Below are 14,704 nucleotides of genomic sequence, written 5' to 3' on the forward strand. Positions count from 1 at the left end.
GTAACATAAATTAGGAATATTTGCATGAAAAAAGTAAAAAAATCTTTACAAAAATCACACATACAGGAATATATAGTTATCAAATGCAACAAATTGTTTTAAATGAAAGCAAAATAGATTCTGGGGTTCAATGAAAATGAAACCACACCATTCATTGACAATGTGTTATCCAATGAAAGTTTACACTCTTTATACTGTTCCATTTGGGAATCTACCAAAAGCCAACTCTCTATTAAGAACATATGAATGTCCATCTAGCATTATGTGAAAGTTGATAAATTGTCCAATGGAGAGATGGGCTACTTGCCAACGATTCGGTCTGAAACGGTGTCAGTCCACGAGACCACCTTCTGGACCACAGCAATTAATGAAGATACATGAAAGACCCCACTCTTCATATGAGAAAACGTTGTCTGAAGAACCAGTTCATCATGTGCAACCATGTGGCTATTTGAAACGCGCTCCAACAGCGTTAACATGGCCAATTGAAGAAGACCAAGACAGAAGCCGGCCAAGAAATTTCAATAATTAAGTCCGATAACTTGGAGCTCAATCGTCAACAATTTACTGTATGAACTGCTCGTCGCGTCGGGATTAGTTACAAGCTAGCTAGGATTGAGAGAAGCCTGATAAAAGTGAATTGTTGCTGCTCGAGCGCCAACCTTGGTGAGGCCAGACCTAGATTTAGAACTGCAGCCAACACTGGAAAGCTCACTTTAATCCATGACTGGCAAATACCCGATCTAGGAAGGTTTTCCTAATTGATTTGGTACGTGCAGGTTATTTTGCATCACAGAAGCTGGACTAGTAATATCAAGATACAAAGAAACCCCATATGGAAGAAATCAGGACCAATTCACCTGTGCATCAATGTGGAACGCTTTTTAACAGAAGCAAATAAAAAAATGTAAGGTTGTTTTGGACATTCTATGGTGTGCTACAAATCAATGGAGTGCTGTATATCACAAGATGGCTGCCACTGAAAAACCTCTGAGAAATGGCCCTTAAAAAATTATTTTCTGGCAAATAGTTGGGCACAGGTGCTTTAAGTCGGGTATGGTTGAGGTGTCTATCGGGTTTCAATAAATTTTTTTAGATCGACAGAGACAAAAACACTACCCTCTCGCCCTCTCTCTGTTTTGAAAGTCTTCAAAAACATAATTTAGTTTAAAACATATAGTGTTTTCCCTCACTTAGTAACCCTATCAATCCGCATTCCTCTCCCTTTCCACTTCACACCTGATGATAGGGCTAGCAGCAGCAGTGGGCAGTACCAGAAGCTACCTCTTAAGAAAATCTTTTGGCACGAGCACTTAGAATTTAGACCAATTAAGTGCTGGTATTCTAAAACACAATAAGCGTTCTCAGATTCAACAAAAGTCAAGAAACAATGATCACAGGAAGAACTTGACACTGGAATTTGAGTGTAGTTCCTTTATAAGGATATTCTTCAGGGAGTGTAACAGCCATGAAACATACATGAAGCAAACCGTCTGCTTTATAGTGAAGATTATATACGAGACACAGAGTGAAAACAATTGCTGGTTCTGCTGTTCTACTAGGACAAGAAACTGAGCAACAGGGCTAGACTGGTCATACATCCAGCAGGCTGAAGACAAAGGGACATCTTTTAGATTGGACAGATGGAGGGACCAGCAGCTGCCCAGCCTCGCAAACAACTCTCTGGGGCATGATCTCAAATGGCACTGTTTCCTATTTCTGCAAAACTGTACGCTAGGTAATATTCAGACATTTAACTATGAGACCTCCTGGATTTCCAGGGTGATATTCTGCGACTGTATGCATGAAGAGTGTACATGAGGATCATCACTGAGTGGCATAAAATACTCACACCATGTGTGTACCATTCAAAATAATCAATAGGATAGCTCCAAGGGCTTGTGTTGGTCCTGACAAAAGCCAGATGATCCCATGAGAAGAGCAGAACTGGATGAAACATGGTAAGCAGTAGATGGAGAGGTATAGAAGGCCCCAAATAACTCATGTTTTGTTTCTTAATTTCCAATGGTGCTTTAAGATTAAGGCCAACATGGGGGAATCACCTTTAAGCGTTTTTACCCCAGTAAGGTGTTATCATATTCACATCAAACTGTCCCCTCCAAAAGTGGGGCTGAGCCCGCCCAGTAAATCTAGAGCTACTGGGCAGCGACTCAATGATGAAGCATGCCACACAGAATTGTGGGTAAGAGAAACTTTAAAGGCAATGTTTATTGCCTCTCGCCAGTCTGGAAATAGGACTAACAAGAGACCCCATATGGGAGGAGTCCGCTAAGTAGTAGTACATGTTCCAGGAGAAGATGAGGTGACCTTCCAAAACCTTAGCCCTACCTTGTTTTGTATCGGTGTTTAGGGACGGACATTCAAATACAAATACCCGCTCACAAAATAGCAAGCTCACTGCTTTTCACAAACTGAACTTCTAAAATGACTGCAGTTAAAAGGGCCAAGGACAGTTGTAAATGTACGTCCAGCACCATACATGACACTCAGAGGTACTTCGACACACTGCCACAGAAAAAAATGGAAGCAGGGACTAAAAATAATACCCCAATAATGTTAAATAATATGTCTTTTCAAATTTAAAATTACATACGGATATATTTTTTAAATATTAAAAGTTATAGCCTGTTTAAAACAGTTTTAATTAATTATTTAAATGTTTCATTTTGTTTTTAATTAAAAGGGTAAAAGCTTTATTTATTTTTATCCTAATTGGATTTAATAAGATGTACAACATATATATAAAAATGAGTGAGGGTGGGATTTTTTAAAACATATTTTAAATAAAATATATTAATTTAATTTATGATTATTAGGTATTTAATGATTTAATTACTTTTTTGAACATCTTTGGATTGAGGTTTATCATTACAAAACTGATAAATACAGAAAAACCTGTGTCGGGGGAATGTCCATCTTTTGATACAGCAAAACAGGAGAATGACACAACAGTGCTATAATAAGAAAAGTCAGACTATCGGTGAATCCACCCCACCCCAACAGTCCAACCGTCATGGGATGGTCAAAGATGCGAGCCATGGTCTCCAAATCTTGACATATTTCTTGCTGACTCCCCTGTTTTTTATGCACCAGTTCCTCCATTTTGGCACAGCAGTCTATGCCTCGCATCCACTCAGCTATGGTGGCGGAAGCACTCTCACCCCGATGTCGGGCTATATCACATTTAGCGACTACGTACCCCAGTGCAACCAGGGAGCAGGCACTGCGTGCGCCGCCAAAAACGTCCATGAGGCTAAACAGGATGACTCTCTGGTCTAAGTCTAAGGGCCTAGTCACCTCTCCCCAACCCTTTCAGCACCCTGTTAATAGAGCACCAGTACCGCTGGGTCACCGTGCATTCCCATACTACGTGATAGCATATGCCAGGCGATTGCACACCTCAGACATGCGGGACCTGCCAATCTATCAATGTGCCACAACCCCTCTGGATCATAATAGTATCTATGAAGATAATTGAATTGAATGAGTCTGAGGCTCATAGAGATCGCCAGCATGGTAGGCGCCACCACGGCCTCAGTCCAGTCAGTGCCCCTAGCACCCCCAGTTCCTGCTCACATACAGCTTGAAGTTGGTAAAACAGGGTCTGGCAGGTTATTTACTATGCTCCTGTAGAGTTGCGAAATGCCCCCCCTTCCTAGTTTGCCCAGTGTCACACATGTTTCTAGAGGGCTGTTGTCTGGCAGTCTGGAAAAGTGCTCCCCTTAAGCGGACAGAAGGTCTCTCACCTGTAAATATCTGTAGAACTGGGTTTTGTGGATTTGGAATTCGAATGCCAGATTAGCGAAAGTCCTCAACAGTTTAAGAAGTCTGGGTGCCTCAATTGACTTCACCTCCAACACATAAGTAGGGTCATGCCTGTTGCACTGCAACCAGTCATTGATCTGCACCAAATTAGAGGCCCAGTAGCATAACCTTACATCTGCCCATCAAGCCCCGCCTTGTACTGCGACTGACGGTACTTCCTGTAGGACACCCGGAGCATCTTACCCACCCAAAAAAAAAGTACTGATAATGGACTGAAGATCACTGAAGGAGGAGATTGGGAGCACATAATAGTAATGCTGCAGGACATACAGGAAGCGAGGGAACGAAATAATTTTGAAGTATGTATTTCATGATTTATTAAACAATTCAATTGATGAGTTAATATGCTCTATCATTTTTTCAATTCAATATTAGTAATAATTACATTTTTTATTTTAGATTAAAATATTGAACTTTTTTGTTTTTAATAACGATTAAACTTTATTATTTTTCCCTATTATCTACTATAGCAAGAGCCCCATCCCACTGGTGGTCACCTCTGCCTACGTGTGAAAAATGACGTAGTAGTAACTTTGCACCTATAGATCCAGTCTAGCAGGGTCTGTGCAAAGATTTTATGTGCTGGAAATATGAAATTCTGCACCAGTTAGTAAATTTACACTCTGAAATAGTGAACAGCAAAAATGAGTAAAGTTTCTACTAGGAGCTATAGTACATGTACATGCGCAAATGTACCTTTGGGAATAGGCCCCACTTTTCACTTCCCTTTGAATACGCTGAGACACCATTCAAATATGGAACGCTAATATATAACATAGCCCTGCACCAACACACTGCCCTTTTCTCTTCCTCAAGAACACTTTAGGATTCTGTACAAATACAGGAATCTTGGATATAACAAGCACATGAGTCGAGAAATGTTGCTTTTTTAGGTCTTGCGCCTAGCGTTGCAGTGTGTAGCACTGCTCGCGCAGCGCAAGACCTCATGTAGGGGGTTCTGAAAGTTGACCACATGCTCGTGTGTGGGGTTTTGCTTTTGCCGGCTGCAATTGGCTTTAGCGTGTTTTTTTTAAATAAGGCACGCAATTGGGCAAAGGCGGGCGCATGTCCCGCCTCTGCTCCACCCATTCCCATCAATGTCTATTACGCACAGCAGCGCGCGTTCGCCTCGCTGCCGCGCTCCCTCGCCCCCGCTCCTCTGTGGTGCTAATACACGCCCCCCTGCACCCCTCGCTCGACCTCCGCCTCCCTGTCTTGCGCTCCACCCACCCGTCCACCAGCTGCAGTTAAAGCTCCTTTTTAATGCGCAGTTTCAGCAATACACGTTCTACGACCATTCACTTGCAAATGCACTTCCTTTCATCGCTGCGTTCTCGCCTGGATTTCAGGTTCTCAATCAGACTCGCACAGAAATACATTGTGTATTGTATTATATTTTATGTAGCACTTCTCATGCCCCGTGCAAGCCTTAAAGCACTGTATTTTATTAAGGCCTGGTTCCCGATGCAAAACTAATTTATTTCATGAGATGCCACATAATGGGCGCGGACCTAAGTGTAGGAGTAAACTGGAAGAAGCAGTGGGTGAACTCAGATTGGAGTAAGTACCAGGGGCATTTGACTTCTGAATGTAATAAACCTTGAAGGATCTGCATTTATTTTTGAGATGCAGCTTTAACTATAGCCTCTCTATCAGGCCTGTCATTCTCAGGGGCATCTAACATGTTTTTTTTCCTCCGGGAGTTTTATATAGCGCGAACTCGACCCCAAGAAGGTATCAGTGTGCTTTACATGAGCACCAGTTGCATTACAGACGAACATCATTTTGTTAGGCAGAGGAGATTAAGTGATTTGCCCAGAATCACAGGATGCTGAGTGCCCCTGCCGGGACTCAAAGCCGGTTCCCCACCTTCGAGGTGGACTGCTCTAGCTATTAGGCTACACAGGATGGCATATTTACATGGGCCAGCCCACAGGCATAGGAGTCGCTAATCTCCATGAGGCAGCTCACCTTGTTGTGTAACAACATAACGCGCAGTCCCAGCTTGTATTAAGGGCTAGTGAAAGGTGGCCTCAGAAGATACAGTGGCCGGGTCTGGTAAGTGCCCAGCACGAGATATTTTCCTGTTGATCTTCACGTTCCACCTGGCGGTAGTGCGGCCCCCGGTCTGGTGAAGTTCTTTGTCCTAGGGTACAGTGCTGCCTCTCAACACTCCTGTTTGCACCCGGCAGCAGTTCCCAACCATGGTGCGTACCTCCAAGGACTCAGTACTTTCCTTACCTCCAACTTCAGTGACATGCACAGCAGCTGAAGTCCCCGGCCAAGCTCCGCCCTTTACTGGCAAGTAGGCCACGCCCTCTCAATGAGTGTACACAAAAACAATTTCCTACATTGGTGACAGGCAGTGATGACAGACCACGAAAAAGAAGGCACTTCTTTGCCGCTGCTGGGAAGGAGCACTGGAAAGAGCCTGTCAGTTCAGTCGTGCACACCCTCACCGCAAACTGCACCTTCATCTCTTTACACCTTTTTCCTCTAATCTGGGTCAGACTGGGACAGAAAAAAGATGCGGGCACCAAGTTAAGTGTGGCCACCATTAGCGGATGAAATAGCTAAACAAGCATTGGCATAGCCAATAGGTCTCGTTTCCTTTTGCTTTTAGCACTTCATTTGAGTTTGTGTGTTTTTTGGCTCTCTCTAGTGTATGAGGAATGGCTCTTAAACACCCCTGCCCTCCTGGTGACTCATTCCCAGTACCTGGACCTCATGGTATGAGCCAGAGGCCCCTGGGCCCTCTTCAGTAACCTGCTGGGGCACACAGCCCCCTGCACCCTTCATCCCCCCGGTGCACCCCGTATTCAACCTGGGATTCCGCTCACTATTCCCGAATAAAGCGTGCACAACTCGCTCCATGTGTGATCTTGTGTCATTGCATTGGTGATATTTACCGGACAATGGCAGGCACTTCTTTGAAGTGAAATAGGTCTCGCATTTACAAGAGTTTGAGCTATTGCCATTGTAAATGACAATAGCTTAAACTCTCGTAAATGCGAGACCTATTGCATCACAAATGCTTGTTATTCAAGGCAGGAGCTGCATATTCAGATTCAAGCTCAAGAGATTTAGTTAGGATAGCATCATAATCCATCTGACTGTCAGTCAGGAGGAGGACATCTATCAAAAAGATTTAACAATCATACATTCATTCACTCTTTTTGCCATCACATGGTTGGAGAGAAATGAAATAGGAGGGAAAAAAATATAAAACTTCTTTGATAAAAATATGAGAATTCCATCCTTTATATTGTACCACCCACAACATCAGGACCCTCCAGGACCATAGCATCCCTCATCCTCCTGAACCTGTCAGCCGCCTTCAACACAGTCTCCCATCACATCTTGATCAACAGACTTGACCATATTGAAATCCAGGGGGATGCCCTCAAATGGATAACCACATACCTCACCGAAAAACCCCAGAGAATCTGTCTTCCACTGTTCACCTCTGAACCCAAAAAGATAACCTGCGGCATCTCCCAAGGATCGCCCCTCAGTCCCACCTTCTTAAACCCCTTCATGAGCCCCATTCCATGGCCAATGCCAGATTGCACAGACTCTCACTCAGCTCAGCCTCTTGCTGTCAAAACAACCCTCCAACAGTAGAGCAAACATCCACAGAAGTACAATGAACGTTGCTGACTGGATGAAGGACAACGGTTTCAAGCTCAGCATGAACAAGACAGAAGTCCTCAACTTTGGGAATAACTCGCTATCGAACAAGGCATGGTGGCCTTCAGGACTCAGCCTAACCCCGTCCCGACAGACCACGCTCACAACCTCAGCATTATCTTGGACAGCAAGCTATCTATGAAGAAAGACGTAAACACAGTTTTATCTACCTGCTTCTATACCATACGCCTGCTCTGCAGGACTTTAAGGTGGCTCCCAGTCGACACCAGAAGGACCGACATGCCGACCGTCGTCTCTAGCAGACTGGACTACGGGAGCACATTCTACGCAAGACTCACTGCACGCCTCCTGAAGTGACAATAGACAATACAAAACTGAGGGGCACAATTCATCCTCAACCTCTCCAGATGGACATACACATCACACCCCACCTTAACAAGCTACAAGGGCTCCTGATCCAGAAGAGATGCCAGTTCAAGATGCTGAGCCATGCATACAAAGCCCTGCACAATGAAGGACCAGCATACATCAACAAATGCATGACCTGCCAGCAACTGACCAGACAGCTACGATCCTCCTCCCTCTTCCTTGCAGAAACCCTCTGGATCAGCCAAGCCAACAGCGGAGGACGCTCTTTCTCACACCGGGGGGACAAAGCTTGGAACAACCTTCCCCTGAACCTCAGGACCACCAGCTCACTCCAGCAATTCAGGGAGGACCAAGACCACGCTGTTCGAACTAAGAGACCACCACGCAGCAGCTAGCAATTCCAGTGCCTTGAGACCCTAGCAGGTGGGCAACTAGAGCCAAATTTGGGGGGGGGGGGGGGCTGACAAATATTTCGGGGGGGGGGGGGGCTAATTCTTCCGGCCATAGGCAGAGTGGCTCAAAAACACAACAAAAGCCTCATTAACAAGTAAATGGTCTTTTAAAGACCTGTGAAGTACTCGGTGTGGCTGCAATTAGACAGTCGTCAGCCTGGGAAGCTGTATCAGTCCGGGCTGACACACACGGGGGCTGAAGCCCGGTGACCTCAATGGGTGTTGCGCGCCTGGACCCTAGCAAGTGATTTGCAGTGTTTTATAAATGACTGATTGAGATGGAGTTTGTCTGGTGATATAGCCTTTATGTAGATTTGCTGAGCCGTAAAATGTTTTTTATTACAATTGAGAAGTGTTCGCGCAGGAACTTGACTCATGAGTGGCAAAAGTAAGAAAGGACTGATTAAGTCCAATGACCCTAAGAAATTGGTCAAAATTACTGTTAGAATGAAATTGAAGTTTGAAATTTGTCCCATCGTGATCAAAGATTTAATGGATGAATTGCTACAAACGCAACATGTAGTATTCACAAATGGTGAGTTCCATATGATATTTGTAACTATTTTGGACAGCTAATTGTTTTGAGTATTTTGTTTTCTAATAGTTTAGCCACCTCTTTTGGAGACGAGCACTGCGTTTTTTTACAACATCGCCTTTTTACTTCACCATTAACTGCTTGTGAACTAGTCCTGAATACGAATGAAATATTAGAATCTTCCACGCATCGGTTCAATCTTATTTCGATTCAGTGGCTTACCTGTGATTATAATTTATGCTTCATTTGAGAAATTCATACATTGGCCTTGCCTGGCACTTTTTGATATTACCTCAAGTACTTAGTCATTTATTTATTTAGTCATTCCCCCCCCCCATCCCCCCCCCCCTAAATGAACCAGAATTTAGACCCTCATGACTGACAAAACCACGATGCGCCAAGCATAGCCGCACAATGGTTATAAGTTACATTATAGTCGGTTGATAAACATACGTGCATTTGGTGCATCCACCCTTTTCATATGCAGAAGTTAGGGGAAAAAATCCAAGTTCATTGAACAAGTCTAGGGAAAAAGACCATTGTTATTTTACTTTTGAAGTGATAGTGCCACAGACAATGGAAAATGCTGCACCTTAGTACGATAAATGAGCATGAGCTTAGCGCTGTGGCAATTGAAGTGTGAATCTGTGGTTATTACTACACTCGCTCCAAATACCATGCTATATTGTGTCACATGTATTTTTAACTGGCATGTCAAAGCTTACACGTCATTGAATGGCACACCCACACACAATCACATATGCAGTGGCTTGAAACCCTTCATATAAACAGAAATTTGCATGAAAATTCAAGAAATAGTTTCTTTCAGCATATAATCAGCGCTTTGCATTATCAAAGCAAGCACCAAAGAAGGCTGACGATTAGTTAAATATTGTACAGGAAGCAATAGTCAACAGAAAACGGTCCTGAATAGGTCACAAACACCCCAAAGGGCATGATAGTCATAAGGGTACTGGAACTGCAGATATGAACATTAACAAATGTACAGCATAACAAAACCATCATTGTACTCAATAATTCATCCTGAAACCTCAGTTGCAAAGTGTATTTCGATTCACTGTCCGCACTGGCTGAAAATAAATTGGGGTCCATTTTATTTGGAACCTATTTCATAAGGGCCTCCCCATCCACCGAAAACCCTAACATAGACAGTACAGCATTCAGCAGTATAAGTTCTATAAGCAAAACTAAAAACATAATGCAATAGGCATGAAAACCCGATAACAGCGAAGGGCGACATACAAAACATAATAACAATAGGGCAAAGCATACTCTGCCTGCTGCCAGCCTGTCTGACAGAGGAAATCAGGATTCAAGCGCTTTATATGAGGGGGAGGAGGGGGGCAGGTTTTTAGTGGATGCCCATTCAATTTAAAGAAATTAAATGCACTGATCTGATGCCGGTCTGAGACACTCTTGGTTTTAATAAAGGAGAGTTTTGAGGGGGCGATACAACGCTTTGGACAGGATCCCACAAATGGCACAGAAATTGCTAAACAGATTATCCAGCATAAGAACGTTTATCTCGTTATAGCGCATACGAAAACGGAGTCAACTGACCATAACTTCTCCCTCTTCCAACTCCTCCCCTCCACCTGTAAATCCCCTGCCCCCATTGCTGATTGTCCAGGTGCGCTGTACCTGTGGTGGAGAGTGGTGGGCGCGTGCCCGTGACTCCTGGCTGGCCTCAGCAGGAGCTGCGGACGGGGGATTCGCGTCGTCACAAAGTACGCGGCGGGGTACTCCATGCTTTTCATGATCGTGTACAGACGCCTCTCAGTGCACACCTGACAGTCCTCGCACCGCGCTCCCCGCTTCCAGCTGTAGCGCCACACCTTCTCTTGCAAGGCGCTGGAATGAAAGCGACTCAGCGGCAGATTCCAAGGTTTGTAGCTGTGCTAGTTCGACTGGCTCTGCATCCAAAGCAGCTCAGGAACATTCCCCACCGAGAGCGTGATGGAAAAGCCCCGCCCTCTGTCACTTAGGAGTTAGAGCTGTGCCGTAGGAACAGGCAGTGCACGCCGCGCTCATTCAAATGGGGGCTCGAGGGCAGCCTCGCGCCACCTGAAAGAAGAGTGACAGAAACACGCAGCACAAGCCCAGCACGAGGACCTCTGACACATTTGTCCCAAGTCACAGAGCATGGCCCTGCGCACATCCAAGGCACAGCCTGGGCGGATCATCCATAAAGTGGCATTACAGTCACCGCCTAGAAAATGTTTCGTAAGATCGGATATCTGCGTATTTAGGCCAGCTGGGACACAAAACACATTACATAATAACAAACCAGTCAGAGAGAGTCAAATATTCTTGGAACCGGGAGTACTTTCGATGTCACACGTTCAAAATAAATTAAAAAAGCTAGCTAATAAAACAAGCATTGGCAAAGCCAATAGGTCTAACCAATGCAAAAGCTATTGGCTTTGCCAGTGTGTTTTTTTATCCATGCTGCACACCAGCATGGCGAAGAGGATATTAGCGTGGAGTGTCGTAGTCTCCTACAGTAGAATGACAGAGATGAATAAAGCGTCATAGAGTTGAGTGGGATAGTGTCATGCAGGGCTTTAAGTGGGAAAAAAAACTGGGGGGTGCTCTAAAAGGGGCGTGGCACATTTCTTAAAGGGGTGTGGCCTATCTGAGTAGGGGCGTGGTCTAAATCAAGATAACTAGCATTGTGTTCTTAAAGTCATGAAGTTGCATAAAGCAAAGGATAATAAAATAGGCAAAAAGGTATATTTATTAAGTATAAGCCATAAAATACCAAACGCTTTTTAATGCTTCAGGGATTTTTTTTCCACCAAAATCTTTGAAATGCTCACTTGGATAATGTTCCCTTAAACCTGGTGAATAATGAAATTGACTGAGCCCTTCGGCTTGGAGGACTCCTGCTCCTAGCGTGTGGAACGTTATTTCAAAACTAATGTGACTGAGATGTTTTTAAAAAATGCCCCAGCTGCACTCGTGGAGTCAGAGAATCACCCAAAGTAGCATTTTCCCATATATCACAAATGTAAAACACCTTCTTATTACACTATAGCGGATTAGTTGGGGCAACTAATGTGTAATTAGAGATTGGCTAATGTGTAGGCGATAAGAAATTTTGTATATTTCCCTTCACATAAATGCGATGAAAATGCAATTAACTGTAAGCTGTAAAACAACATCGTCATTTGCGTACATGACTGCTATACTACGAATGTATCGTATTGTTTACTATTAAAATGCAAAATAAAGTAAAAAAAAAAAGTAGCGTTTTACCAATCACAAAAATAGCGCTTTCTCAAATCACAAAAATAGCACTTTCTCAAATCACCCCGTGATTGCCATGGTCAAGTCACCAAGCTTTAATCACCCCTGTGGCGGCCCGCCGGTAGCGCGTGTGATCACAATCTCCCCCATGCAAACTCCGGTCACGTGTTGGAGCCGGTTACCTTAGGATGTGAGGGGAGCTTTGCGGTCCGCGCTGATCTCCGGTGAAGCCCCTTTCGCCGGTGGGACGGGCCTCGGTCTCCGGTTCAGCTCCTTTCCTCGATGACGAGCGTGAGGGAACCCCGGTTGCTAGGGGACGCCTCGCACCTCTCCAGACTCAATGTAGCTCCGCCTGATGAACCTCCGCGTTGCTGAGGGAAACCCTCGTTGCTGTGACCAATCCGAGCACAGCTCGGAAATGACGATCCCGGGTCGGCTGTGGTGAATATTGGCAGAGTGTTTTCAAGGCTTCTTCTCAGAGCAGCGAACCCGGCCTCGGGCACACAACACAGCTGGAGGGGCGGCGGTGGAGTCAATGCACACACAGCGGTCGGGGGCAAAGCATGTGCTCCAAAGTTCCTCAGCGGTGCGTTAATCCACACAGAGCGCGAGGGACACGATCCTGGGGCAGATCACGCTTGAGGCAGAGTAAGGGGGACACAGCACACAGCAGACAGTCCCTTGGTCCTCTTCCTCAGCAATCAAAGCAACTGTAGGTCAGCTCCCAGACACTCGGCAATGGCAGCACTTTTCCTCAGTCTTCCTGGCTGTTCTTCTTTTGGCAGGGATTCCTTCTTGATCACGAAGTTTCCTAATCTAATTTTACTGGGGCTCAAGTCCTACTTTTATACCCCAAAAGTCTTTGTTCTTCTTGCGTGAGGGGTCCTGGACCCAGTCTAAACCAGTTCTGGGTGGACTCTGCCAGTGCACCTCTTCTTCATTTGTGAGTGTGGGCCAGGGACATCAGACGCACCGCAGGAGGTGGACCCAGCATTGTGGCAGGCAGGCACAGCCCTATTGAGACCCAGGTGCTTCTTCTCCCCACCACTCTACATGTAGATGAGGCTATTCAGCCTAGTGCTGACTCACCCAGCCTCCTGGAGCCACCCCCAGCCCCTGCCACTCACAAACCAGACAGTCAATACACAACCAGGCAGAGGCACACAGAAAGGTTGAACAGGAAAATAGCCACTTTCTAAAAGTGCTATTTCCAAACTTAGAATTTAAAAACTATCTTCACTAAAGGATGTGTTATTAAATTCTGAGTTCAGGGATACCAGGTTCCATATGTCTATCTTGCCGTTATGGGAAGATATGCAGGTAAACATGTTACCCTACCTTTGACCTTGGAGGCCCGAAAATAAGAGCCCCCTAGAGACCTCTTTCGAGGCCCCCCCCAAAAAACTGGGGGGGCTCAGACCCCCACAGACCCCCCCACTTAAAGCCCTGGTGTCATGTATTGGAGTGGCTTAGCGTGGAGTCACATACAGTGGAGTGGTGTAGAGTAGTGTGGATTGGTATAGAGTGCATTGGCGTAGAGTGTTGCAGAATATAGTCGTGTAGAGTGCAGTGGCAAAGAGTGCAGCAGCATAGAATTTTGTGGCGTACAATGTAGTGTTGCATAGTAGAGTGAAGAGGCATAGAGTGCAGTGGCGCAGAGTGCAGTGGTGCACAGAAGAGTGTGTAGAGTGGTGCAGAGTATAGTTAGTGCTGTAGAGTGCTGTGGTGAAGAGTGCAGTCGCGAAGATTAGAGTGCTGCAGTGGAGACTGGCGTAGGATGCAGTGGCATACAGTGCAGTGGCATAGAATACAGTAGTGCTGAGTAGAGTGGCATAGAGTTCAGTGGCCAGTGGCGTAGAGTGCAAAGCAGAGTGTCATAGAGTGATGTGGTGTAGAGTGCATTGGTATAGAGTAGAGTGGTGTAGAGTGCAGTGGCATTGGAATAGTGAAGCAGAGTAGAATGTAGTGGTGTAGAGTGCAGTGGCGTAGAGTACAGTGACACAGTACAGTGGTGCAGAGTAGAGTGCAGGGCCATAGAATGGTGTACAGTCAAGTGCAGCGGAGTGGCGTTGAGTAGAGTAGACTGGTGTAGAGTACAGTGGTGTAGAGTACAGTGGTATAGAGTGCAGCGGAATAGATTTCAACAGCAAACCGTGCATCTTCGTAGAATACAGTGGCGTGCCTTATGCTACATAGTACAGTGTAGAGTGGACTGGTGTAGGGTGCAGTGACGTGGAGTGTAGCAGCATAGAATTCAGAGGCATAAAGTGCAGTGTCGTAGAAATAGTGGCGTGCATTCAAGTGGTGCATAGTAGAGTGCAGTGGCGCTGAGTGGCATGGAGCGGAGGCGTGGCGCAGAGTGTAGTGGTGCAGAGTAGAGTGGGGTAGAGTAGAGTGGCATAGACACGAGTGGCGTAGAGTGCAATGACATAGAGTGGGGTGCTGCAGAGTGCCATGATATAGAATGCAGTAGTGCAGAGTAGAGTGGCATACAGTTCAGTGGCACAGAGTGCAGTGTTGCAAATTAGAGTGTCATAGAGTGCAATGGTGTAGGGAGACGTAGAGAGCAGTGGTGTAGACT

The 14,704-nt window shown here is 45.4% G+C and overlaps 1 protein-coding gene across 4 annotated transcripts in view; it reads right to left on the bottom strand.

Annotated features, from left to right (window-relative positions):
* Positions 1 to 14,704, bottom strand: part of ARHGAP40 (Rho GTPase activating protein 40) — a 367,732-nt gene that overhangs the window by 157,656 nt on the left and 195,372 nt on the right. Inside the window, exon 1 of one of the 4 annotated variants that reach the window (XM_085619234.1) lies at positions 10,516 to 11,009. The exons of the other annotated variants lie outside the window; for them this stretch is intronic. Within the exon in view, the coding sequence (XP_085475360.1) occupies positions 10,516 to 10,631 (116 nt within the window). The 5' untranslated portion in view covers positions 10,632 to 11,009. Of the gene's footprint in view, positions 1 to 10,515; positions 11,010 to 14,704 lie in introns of those variants that run through there. 4 annotated transcript variants of the gene reach the window in all.

This window comes from Triturus cristatus, chromosome 7 (genome assembly GCF_964204655.1).
Source record: "Triturus cristatus chromosome 7, aTriCri1.1, whole genome shotgun sequence".
Classification (NCBI taxonomy): Eukaryota; Metazoa; Chordata; class Amphibia; order Caudata; family Salamandridae; genus Triturus; species Triturus cristatus.